The sequence below is a fragment of the Sparus aurata genome, chromosome 7 (genome assembly GCF_900880675.1).
Source record: "Sparus aurata chromosome 7, fSpaAur1.1, whole genome shotgun sequence".
NCBI classification, from domain to species: Eukaryota; Metazoa; Chordata; class Actinopteri; order Spariformes; family Sparidae; genus Sparus; species Sparus aurata.
The window spans coordinates 2129855-2142618 of NC_044193.1; the positions used below are offsets into that span (position 1 = coordinate 2129855).

Consider the following 12764-nt stretch of genomic DNA (forward strand, 5'->3'; position numbering starts at 1 on the left):
GTCTCCAGCTGCTCTTCCTTGCAAATTTACTTGTGAGTTAATTATTATATTAGCTGCATTTTATAGCCTGGTTGGCACCATGGGCAAACAAAAATGGGAGTTCCCCCCTCCGTGAAACAGCCAGCGGAGCTGTTCGGTGCTGAAGTGATGCGACTCGGACTGTGTACCAGGGATAGCCGAGGAAGACTGTCTGCATCCCGAGGACCGTGCACACTGGTGTGGGCACCTTTAGTGGGGCGAAGGCAAAACCAAAGTCTGTGATGTACCACAACAACACAAAGTACGGAGAGGACCCGGACCAGATGCGAGGGAGTACTCCGTCACAGGCGGTACACGGTCGGTGGCGGTCTTCTATAACATCTTCCTCCTCGACCTGGCTGGGATCAATGCCCGCATCTTATTCAAGGAGCACCAGCAGCAGGAGAGCCCGGAGGTCCTGCAGCAGCTGGCAGAGGAGCTGAGGGCAGAATACATGGAGGGGAAAGCGGCCGCGGCAGTCGGCACAAGGTGGGCAGCAGCTGCAGCAACCACCGCAGCAGCAGCAGCAGCAGCAGCAGCAGCAGACACGGACACGGAGGCAGTGCCGGTCTGAAAGAGCTGCAAACGGAACCAAACGTCGGACAATTGGAATGCCACAAGCCCGTGTGTGCTAGCTGTGCGAGGAGAGCGGAGGTAATCTGTGGAGACTGTGACCAGTGATCGGAATGGCTCTTTTTTTGTATTAGAGCAGCTCGTTTCCAGCTTTTTCGATTATTATTATTTTGTATTATATATCATTAAGAATTATTCTTTAATAATCAAATAAGTTACTTTTAATTATTATTTTCTTGTTCTGAGATTTCTCTATTAAAATCATGTGTAAATATGCAATAATTACGGTTTACTATGTGCGATGATATGAATATTGATAAATGTATAATTAAACTTGTTAAAATGTACATTTTGCTGTTATTTCGTTTTAAGAAAAATATCATGACAAAATGAATGCATTCATCACTCAACTGGGTGTTACCATGAGAGATTACAGAGTTTAAAATCTAGTGGTCAAAATGACCGTTGCGGCCGTTCTAGAAGTGTTGGAATTTCGGCCGTTCTAGTGTTAACCGCTTCCCTCATCACTTTTCCTTTTATTTATTTTTGTTTGGAGGAAATGTGTTGGTGAGATTCACAGTCATCTCCGTGTGTTCTTCTGTCTGAAGTATCCTGGAACGTAAGTGGTATTTTGCTAACAGCGTGGTCGGAATGTATCGCCGCACACTTCACCAGTTCCGGAACGACTTCGACAGCTGAATCTGCCAGAGGACCCTCAAATTGGGCACACTCGGTGTGAAAGCGCTGAAAAAACACCAGTTAGCTTCTAAAAGTCTCCAGCAAAGTCATGTAATCACACACTTCTGTACGCCTTTGTCACCAGTTCCCGGTCCAATTTCATCCAGTTCTGCTTGACCCGAACTCTGCACTGCCTCTGCCACCTAACAGTCAAGCGACATTCAAACATTTGGCCCAACTCCAACGTTGAAAGCGGAGATGCTTTCGATTTTGAACACTGTGTGTGTGTGTGTGTGTGTGTGTGCGTGCGCGTGTGTGCAGGGTTATTATAGTTGACTCAAATTAAATTCCTTGATAAAAACTATACTTAAACTAATTAGATCACTTGTTAAACTAATTGAAACTAAACTAAAATGAAAAAAACAAACTGAAAAACTAAATTAAAATAAAAACTAATGAAAATGTTAACTATAATAACCCTGACACAGACTCCATTCGTCATTGTTTGAGCTGCTCTGTGAATGGCAATAAATGTGGTTATTTGTTTAAAGCAATTCTGAGACCGCATTTTTCCTTACTTTTTTGTACTTCGTGTAGGTCTTAAATTGAGTTCAAAATGGTCTTAAAAAGGTCTTAAAAAGTCTTAAATTTGACTTGTTCAAACCTGCAGGAACCCTGCAACAGGTGTCACCAACTCAGTGTGTTTACATGACACTCAAGAAAACCAAATTCCTGTGTTAGTCCGACTATGATGGGTTTTTTAAGATGCATGTATACACCTTAGTCTGACTAAAATCAGACCGAATCGGATTTCTCATAGTCGGATTAAAACACCTAGATTATTTGATTGATAGTCACATTACTCCTGCATGTATACGTTCTATCAGATCAGATCGGACACCATTGTGCATCTAGTTTGTGTAATTATCATGTACGAAGTGTACAAAGATGTAGATTCGTCTCGCTCTTCGTACGCCATCTTTCTGGAATGTCGAGGCTGTTTGTTGTTGCTGGTGACGTAAAGAGGTCAGCCGGAGGTGTTTCTGTTACCACTAGTTGAAATGGGTACAGCGCCACCTAGCGTACCGGGTATGACATGCTCCGGACAATAATCTGGTTTTCTCACCGGCATGTATACTCGGACAGTTGCAGTTGTCTGATTGAGTAGCAGAGTCGAACTATGGCTGTAATCTGACTAAGATGTGCATGTAAACGTACTGAGTGATACACTATGACATGGGGTGTACCACATGGTGTGAAAGAAAGGTTGGTTACATACCTGTACTCCAGTCTAAATGTCCAGATTACAGAGGCGACAGTAAAACGGCTCAAGTTGGGCTGCACTCTGTCCAGCCTCTCACAGTGTCAGCCAATGATTGATGACATGATCAACTCAGGTTGCTCTGATTTCATTTGAAAGTTGTTGTCTTCTTTGGCCATGACCTCCTCTACCAGCTCTACCTCTCACTCTTCCTCCCCCTCTCATTCTCCCCCTCCCTCTTCCTCTTCCTCTTCCTCTCTCTACAACGTCTTCCATTGTTGATGAAAAAAGGTGCTCACCTGTGGTCTTTTAGTGCTTACTTCCTGATTGTGGAAACAATTAACAATTATTTGGCCAGGTGGCACATATAGTGGCCAATTAGCTCATGTAGTGTCATTTTGAATGGCAGTGTTTTGAAATGACAAACATGTGACTTTATGTCAGATTGTTGTGTCTTATGCAGAGAATCATGTTGAGTGCTTTTAAACAGTGACATTTTGAATTGTAAAATGTGTGTAAAGCAGAAAATGTGTTTAAAGGTTTGGAGACTTGAGCAGAGGTTTTAATCTCTGTGTGACAGTTTAAATATTTGTGCTATGCATTTAATTTTAGTGTGTAAGCAATTAAAATGCTTAATGCTTTGTCTACAATACATACATAATGAGATAGTTTACTTCAGCTGCAATCAGAAATCAAACTCCTCATCTTGCTTACGGCACCAAAATGGCGAGAGCCATCCTGACACAGATGGAGGATAGAAGCACAGTTTCACTGTCAGTGTTCAAACTGATGAATGTCAATATTCACTTGAACAGATGTTTTGTAGTTGTAGAATGACACAACAGACTGAATGCAGTGATGTAACAGTATGAACGTACTGTGTGTTTGAATACAGCTGCAGTTCAGACAACAAGCAGCAGCAGCACCACATCCAGCACAACGCAGCCTGACGCCGGTGAGTTCTGTTACAGTTTTTTTCCAAGTGCTAAAACACAATTTTGCAAACTAAGCTGGTTTGATCAAAAATACTTAACACAATTCACAAAATCACACAGCCAAACTGCAAAATCCTTCATATATCCTGCAAAATGAAGCACTGCAACCAAACTACATATATCAATATCAAAATCAAACTTTTGCACCAGATGGCACACACTTCATTCATAGTACCAGATTTTTGTCTAACCAACTACACACTATTGGGCATAATGACAAGCACTCTCATCTTTACTCTCATCTCAGTCTCATTTCTTATATAGCATGATGTGACCATGTATAGATACTTTATTATACATTCATACTGTCTTGTAATTCTGCTTGATTTTTCTCTCAAAATGCATCAGATTTATGCTTTTTTATATGAAATATTCAAAATTTGTGTTGCCAACAGGTGTCACCCAACTCGGTGTGTTTACATGACACTTAAGAAAACCGAATTACTGTGTTAGTCTGACTATGATCGGATTTTTAAGATGCATGTATACACCTTAGTCTGACTAAAATCGGACCGGATTGGATTTCTTATAGTCGGATTAAAACACCTAGATTATTTGATTGATAGTCACATTACTCCTGCATGTATACGTTCTATCAGATCAGATCGGACACCATTGTGCATCTAGTTTGTGTAATTATCATGTACGAAGTGTACAAAGATGTAGCTTCGTCTCGCTCTTCGTACGCCATCTTTTTTGAATGTCGAGGCAGTTTGTTGTTGCTGGTGACGTAAAGAGGTCAGCCGGAGGAATTTCTGTTACCACTAGTTGAAATGGGTACAGCGCCACCTAGCGTACCGGGTATGACATGCTCCGGACAATAATCCGATTTTCTCACCGGCATGTATACTCGGACAATTGCAGTTGTCTGATTGAGTAGCAGAGTCGAACTATGGCTGTAATCTGACTAAGATGTGCATGTAAACATACTGAGTGATACACTATGACATGGGGTGTACCACATGGTGTGAAAGAAAGGTTGGTTACATACCTGTACTCCAGTCTAAATGTCCAGATTACAGAGGCGACAGTAAAACGGCTGAAGTTGGGCTGCACTCTGTCCAGCCTCTCACAGTGTCAGCCAATGATTGATGACATGATCAACTCAGGTTGCTCTGATTTCATTTGAAAGTTGTTGTCTTCTTTGGCCATGACCTCCTCTACCAGCTCTACCTCTCACTCTTCCTCCCCCTCTCATTCTCACCCTCCCTCTTCCTCTTCCTCTTCCTCTCTCTACAACGTCTTCCATTGTTGATGGAAAAAAGGTGCTCACCTGTGGTCTTTTAGTGCTTACTTCCTGATTGTGGAAAGAATTAACAATTATTTGGCCAGGTGGCACATATAGTGGCCAATTAGCTCATGTAGTGTCATTTTGAATGGCAGTGTTTCGAAATGACAAACATGTGACTTTATGTCAGATTGTTGTGTCTTATGCAGAGAATCATGTTGAGTGCTTTTAAAAAGTGACATTTTGAATTGTAAAATGTGTGTAAAGCAGAAAATGTGTGTAAAGTTTTGGAGACTTGAGCAGAGGTTTTAATCTCTGTGTGTCAGTTTAAATATTTGTGCTATGCATTTTATTTTAGTGTGTTAGCAATTAAAATGCTTAATGCTTTGTCTACATTACATACATAATGAGATAGTTTACTTCAGCTGCAATCAGAAATCAAACTCCTCATCTTGCTTACGGCACCAAAATGGCGAGAGCCATCCTGACACAGATGGAGGATGAAGCACAGTTTCACTGTCAGTGTTCAAACTGATGAATGTCAATATTCACTTGAACAGATGTTTTGTAGTTGTAGAATGACACAACAGACTGAATGCAGTGATGTAACAGTATGAACGTACTGTGTGTTTGAATACAGCTGCAGTTCAGACAACAAGCAGCAGCAGCAGCACATCCAGCACAACGCAGCCTGACGCCAGTGAGTTCTGTTAGTTTTTTTCCAAGTGCTAAAACACAATTTTGCAAACTAAGCTGGTTTGATCAAAAATACTTAACACAATTCACAAAATCACACAGCCAAACTGCAAAATCCTTCATATATCCTGCAAAATGAAGCACTGCAACCAAACTACATATATCATTATCAAAATCAAACTTTTGCACCAGATGGCACACACTTCATTCATAGTACCAGATTTTTGTCTAACCAACTACACACTATTGGGCATAATGAAAAGCACTCTCATCTTTACTCTCATCTCAGTCTCATTTCTTATATAGCATGATGTGACCATGATAGATACTTTATTATACATTCATACTGTCTTGTAATTCTGCTTGATTTTTCTCTCAAAATGCATCAGATTTATGCTTTTTTATATGAAATATTCAAAATTTGTGTTGCCAACAGGTGTCACCCAACTCAGTGTGTTTACATGACACTTAAGAAAACCGAATTACTGTGTTAGTCCGACTATGATCGGATATTTAAGATGCATGTATACACCTTAGTCTGAATAAAATCAGACCTGATTGGATTTCACATAGTCGGATTAAAACACCTAGATTATTCAGTTATTCACATTACTCCTGCATGTATACGATCTATCAGATCAGATCGGACACCATTGTGCATCTAGTTTGTGTAATTATCATGTGCACCATATATGAAGTATACAAAGATGTAGCTTCGTCTCGCTTTTTGTACGCCATCTTTCCTGAATGCCGAGGCTGTTTGTTGTTGCTGGTGACGTAAAGAGGTCAGCCGGAGGTGTTTCTGTTACCACTAGTTGAAATGGGTACAGCGCCACCTAGCGTACCGGGTATGACATGCTCTGGCCAGTAATCCGATTTTCTCACCGGCATGTATACTCGGACAATTGCAGTTGTCTGATTGAGTAGCAGAGTCGAACTATGACTGTAATCTGACTAAGATGTGCATGTAAACGTACTGAGTGATACACTATGACATGGGGTGTACCACATGGTGTGAAAGAAAGGTTGGTTACATACCTGTACTCCAGTCTAAATGTCCAGATTACAGAGGCGACAGTAAAACGGCTGAAGTTGGGCTGCACTCTGTCCAGCCTCTCACAGTGTCAGCCAATGATTGATGACCTGATCAACTCAGGTTGCTCTGATTTCATTTGAAAGTTGTTGTCTTCTTTGGCCATGACCTCCTCTACCAGCTCTACCTCTCACTCTTCCTCCCCCTCTCATTCTCACCCTCCCTCTTCCTCTTCCTCTTCCTCTCTCTACAACGTCTTCCATTGTTGATGGAAAAAAGGTGCTCACCTGTGGTCTTTTAGTGCTTACTTCCTGATTGTGGAAACAGTTAACAATTATTTGGCCAGGTGGCACATATAGTGGCCAATTAGCTCATGTAGTGTCATTCTGAATGGCAAACATGTGACTTTTGTCAGATTGTTGTGTCTTATGCAGAAAAATCATGTTCAGTGCTTTTAAAAAGTGACATTTTGAATTGTAAAATGTGTGTAAAGCAGAAAATGTGTTTAAAGGTTTGGAGACTTGAGAAGAGGTTTTAATCTCTGTGTGACAGTTTAAATATTTGTGCTATGCATTTAATTTTAGTGTGTTAGCAATTGAAATGCTTAATGATTTGTCTACATTACATACATAATGAGATATTTTACTTCAGCTGCAATCAGAAATCAAACTCCTCATCTTGCTTACGGCACCAAAATGGCGAGAGCCATCCTGACACAGATGGAGGATGAAGCACAGTTTCACTGTCAGTGTTCAAACTGATGAATGTCAATATTCACTTGAAAAGATGTTTTGTAGTTGTGGAACGACACAACAGACTGAATGCAGTGATGTAACAGTATGAACGTACTGTGTGTTTGAATACAGCTGCAGTTCAGACAACAAGCAGCAGCAGCACCACATCCAGCACAACGCAGCCTGACACAGGTGAGTTCTGTTAAGTGTATGTTACCGTGGGCTTTGTCTACATTACGTACATAATGACATATTTTACTTCAGCTGGAGGATAGAAGCACAGTTTCACTGTCAGTGTTCAAACTGATGAATGTCAATATTCATATGAAGAGGCTGAAATAACTATTAGGTCACAGATGCACTGAACTGGAAGACAGATTCATTTGCTTCTGTTATAACAAACGATAATAAATTAAATACAAATAGATATAAATAATCATCATTTCCTGTTTCAACAAAATGCCTCCACATTGGCACTGCCTTCACATGTAACAAAATTAAATTTGACAAATTAAACAATGAATCTTATTACACAGTTAACACAGTCAACTTAATATCTCAATTAAACTATTGCACAGTCTCCACATTTGAATCAGAGTGATATATACTGAAGCAGCCTCGTAGTTGTATCAACGTCTGCATGTAGTCAAGAACTGACTGTCAAATCAAATAAAGAAAGAACATTTAAAAAACATTTCAACAATATTTATTGTCAGTTAACATTTATTTATACAGATCTAAAATACTGTACACACATATTATTTTCTTGTCTCTTTTAAGGAAAAGAAGGGCTGCATTTAAAAATAAAATGGTGAAAATAAATAGAATAGCTTTTTAAAAATTGTGCGTCTTAAAATGAAGTACTTAATTCTTCATAAATAAAGTTTTGGTTTCTGTTTCCCCTCGAGTAAGTGTTCAGCTACTGCACTCGTGCACTCCTGGACAATCCCTCCGTCAGTAAACGGCTTTTTGTATTGACCAAAAATCCATCGACTCCGGGGAAACATTCATCAGCTTTCAGAGAGCAACATGTGGAGTTGTGTTTCTCTGTCTCCAGCTCGCCTGTCTCTGTAGCCCCTTTCACACAGAGAAGCTGCATTATCTCGGTTGGTCGTTCACACAGAGCGAAGCATCTCCGCCTTAAAGACGAACCGCTGTGTAATCCACACCGAAAGCCGGTGCTGCGCCTCCTACAGAGACGTGACGGTACTCGTCATGATGATGATGTCGGTGTGTTTCCGAGGTGTTTCCCAGGTGTCCTCCTGTCAATCTAAACTCACAGACGGTTTATAATCATATGGATGCTGTTATAATGTGTCGTGATTGAGATCCTGACCCACCAAACATCCTGGAAAGTGACAAGTTACGTTTTTCGCTCTAAATTACATAATCACAATCAGTAAACTGGCCGCTGTCTGACTCTGTCACTGGCTGGGACGGAGGCTGTTTTCTGGGGAAAGTTCACTGAAGTCTCGGTCCGGAGGGCTGACCGTCACCGTGACAACAGTAACAACAACAACAACACAGTGAAGGAGACAAACACGAGTTAAAGTTTTTTGCCAGGACAGACGCTGTTTATTAGGCAGAAATGTGACGAAGACTCGAGAGGACAGACAGGAGGACGGACACTTCTCTGTGTATAATTGTGGTATTCTTTCGTCATAAGTTGCCAAAGACAGTCACAGTTACTACGTTACTGTTGTTCGGTCCTGTAACGTTGCTTTGTGGGACATTTCTCTTTATTTAGATGAGTGAAGGGTCTGTGTTGTTGTCAGATCGACACGCCCTCGTTATGCACAGCCAGCTTATCCGTTCACACTGGTTCGGTTCGCCAATACTGCGTCTCTGATACTACCTCAAGAGTTGGATCAGTGCCGGAGTGAAGATTTCACCCCTCACTGTTTCTGCGACATTCACACAGAGGCAGAGGCGGAGAATTGGGACAGGATCCCTGCATCCAGACGGCAGTGTGAATGGGGCTACAGTCTTCTCTCCCTGTATCGCTCACTCGTCTTTCCATCTGTCACTCGCTTCTCACCTCTTTCATCTGTCTGTATTCAGAGTCGCAATGTTTATCGCCTGGAATGCACAGATTTGATTGGCTGAGTAGCATCACGTGAGACGGCTTAACTCACATGCAGTTGGTCAGTGGATTTCCTGATCCGCTGAAACGGCGGCGCAACGTAAGGCCTAATGTAGTGACGTGGTATCGGTGAACTTTTGCGAGTACGAGTATACGAGCGCAGTATCGGCCCGATACCCAATATTTGGTAAAATTGGACGTTTTAATCAGATAAATGGACTTAAGGTTTCGGCAGTAAAAGTTCCCCTGACTCAGTGTTTCCCATTAATTACTTAGACTGTGGCGGCCCGCCATGGTCTAATTTGTCCCGCCACAGTCTCAGAGTGAGCGAAAAAATCTGTAAATTGTGTTTTGTGCTGCAGCTTCAGCAAAGCATCTGTCACTGCCGGTCAGTCAGCTCTGCTGCCCCCCCCCCCCCCCGCTGTACGTGGCACTCATACACACTTTCATTACTTACTTTCATTTTAAAAATTGCGTCTGTCCAATTTTGCTTCGGGTGCGGGTCAGGCATCGGCTCGGGTGCAGAATGTAATTTGTGATACTGTCAGAAAACGGGTCAGATGCGGTTTTAAGTATGGCGGATACAGCCAGGTGCGGGTTTGCAAAATAAGACCCGTGCAGGACTCTGTCCTACAGCCGGCAAAATGTAAATATGCGAACTGCTCCAAAAAAGAAAGTGAAAGTTAAAAAAACTGCGCCTGCAGCAGTGAGTGACCCAGCTGTCTGTGTATCGTTGGCATGAGTGGAATGTAGGGAGAGTTCTATAAATGTGTATTTTAGATGTTTTCTTTCCACTAGTCTGAAAGAAAACATGTTATGGAAGCAAAATAGCCCAAAATGTTTTTGCCTGCCATGTCTCCCCTTAAGGCTGCAACTAATGATGAATTGATGATGTACCCTCTGAATCCATTTCATTTTTTATCACAATTTAGCTTACAGTTTAATTATTTATTAGAAAATAAACTAATTCAACACAGGTAACCACTTTTGCTTTATTTCTTTGATGGCTCAGATTTATGCTCGAGTTGATTTTGTGTTTTCACCATTCGTATCTATACAACCAATGTGTTTGTGATTAAATTGTGTACAAGAGCACACAGTTCTTCATAGATCTAGCCTCTTAATTTTGCTTTCAAAGTGCACCAGATTGATGCATTTAACTTTAAAATGTTTAAAAAATTCTACTGGGGGAGCACGCCCCCGGAACCCCCGAGAGGGTCCGACCTCCATCCACCACAGTCTCACAAAATCCTGTGGGAAACACTGCCTGACTGTTTGTAAAAGCAGCACGTCACTGCTGGAGCTGCTCCAGGTGGACACACTCTGAACTACTTTACATAGTTAGATAGTTTAATGCAGTCTGAGGGGTCATCACATGATGAATGGGAGAGGAATGGATTTGTTGTGAAGTATTTGAAAATTTGTTGTAAGAATGAAACGATGGGAGACGTTTAGAGGGAAAAAGACTCTAAACAACTAAAGTACAGAATTTCTGTTTAAAAGTAGCCCAAAGGGATGGGAACACCTGGTTTAATATATAATGATGTATTGTTGTGTTCTGTATTTAGGTTTATCATGCTTTAATGTAAAATGTTGATATAAAAAACAATTAAATGTAATTTAGATGTTCATCTGAACACACAGAAATCTGATGTTTCTACAGTCTCACGTTGTTGTTCTGATGTCACTGCAGGGCTGAGTGCCGTCTCATCACAGGTCCGTCGTCAGTTCCATTTTGTTTATGACCGGAAGAACATGACTGAAGCTCAGAAGTACTGCAGAGAAAAATACACTGACCTGGCAACTATAGACAACATGGAGGACATGAAGATCCTGAACAACACAGTAGATAAAAGCAAAGCATTCGATGTGAGTTCACTGATGTCTTTCTTTAATCTCAAAGCCATTTTCAACAATCATGTAAATGACACGCAGGTTGAAAGTTTTGCACTTCCACATTGGTGTAAAGTCAGTAGATACATTTGAAGTAACATTTTGAGGTTCTGTACTTGTACTTGAGTATTTCCATTTAATGCCACTCTGTACTTCTACTCCACTACTTCTCAGAAGGACATTGTAAGCAGCACTTTAATCTTGTGTCTGATGAAGGTGCAGCTTGAATTTAAACTTCTCCTACCTCTACCTCGAGAAAATGCCTCATATTTATGTGTTTATAATATGAGATGTACTCATAGACTAAATGTCTACATGTCAATATATGGATACAATGCTCATTCCAAACAAGTTGGGACGGGCAACAAAAGACTGACAGTTGTTGTGTTGGAACCTTCCACAGGTGAACAGGTTCATCAGTAACAGGTGATAGTATCATCATCAGGTATGAAAGAGGCGTCCTCGAAAGGCTCAGTCGTTCACAAGCAAGGACGGGGCGAGGTCGTCAAACACATGATTGTAGAAATGATTTTACTACATGAGCTCAGGAACAGCAGAACTGAAGTCAGCTCTTTGTAAATGTTTGTGTTGTGTCTTTATTCTACACAGCGTCCCAACTCTTTCAGAATCGGGCTGTAAAGTGTTTTGATATAAAATTCCCTGGTTGTGTTTCACCAGACTGAGTGTCCCTGTTGAGCTGCAGTGGATGGAAACAAAAGGAGTGAATGTTGTGTTAGAAAGCCTGTTGATTTGTGTCACTCATACTGCTGAAGCCTCAGATTCACTTTTGAGTGTGTGTTGTGTTGCTGTGTAATAAATGTGAGGCTAAAGAAACAATAATTAAAATGTTGCTTTCAGTTATTCTGGATCGGGCTGTATGATGACATGAACAGCTGGAGGTGGTCACTGTCAGACACCAGCTTCTACAGAGACGGGGAGACCGAGTTCAGACTGTGGGCGTCTGGAGATCCAAACAACGCTAACAGTAGAGAGTACTGCACACAGATGTATAGTGGACGATGGAACGACTGTAATTGTGAAGTTCTCCATTGGTCGGTCTGCATGGATGTCAGAGGTGAGAATATTAAGTAGTGATATTTAAAACATACCAGCTCAGTTTGTTGAGCTCTCTCTCATTATTTGGGCTGATACAGGATCAGTCAGTCAAACTTTATTTACAGCACCTTCCATCAAAGTTAGTACAATTCAAAGAGCTTTACAGACGACTTACAAGCCAATAAGGCAGCAGTTAATATTGATGATGTGACAGCGATCAGATGAGAATGAGAAACAGAACTTTGTCGGTGATGAATGACTTGTTTGTGTCGAGCAGATAGAAGAGCGTTGTAATCGTCCATCCTGCTGGATTTAAAGACACGCTTCAGTCTCTGAGTCACTCAGACGGAGACGTGGCCGCAATTCAGCTGTTTCAGATAATAAAACTCAGATCTGGCTACACACCCCACATGAAAGTAACTGAGTACATGTACTCTATTACTACAGTACTTTATTTACTATGGATCCGATGTTTTATGGAAAAGCAAATATTGGAGGAAAGTTAAAGAAAAGCAA

General features: G+C 41.2%; 1 protein-coding gene across 1 annotated transcript in view; it reads left to right on the forward strand.

The window, feature by feature from the left end:
* LOC115585697 (uncharacterized) overlaps positions 1–12764 on the forward strand; it is a 510933-nt gene that overhangs the window by 448118 nt on the left and 50051 nt on the right. The window contains exons 26-30 of the mRNA XM_030424272.1: positions 3426–3485; positions 5394–5453; positions 7349–7408; positions 10993–11168; positions 12051–12267. Coding sequence (XP_030280132.1) covers positions 3426–3485; positions 5394–5453; positions 7349–7408; positions 10993–11168; positions 12051–12267 — 573 coding nt within the window. The remainder of the gene's footprint in view (positions 1–3425; positions 3486–5393; positions 5454–7348; positions 7409–10992; positions 11169–12050; positions 12268–12764) is intronic.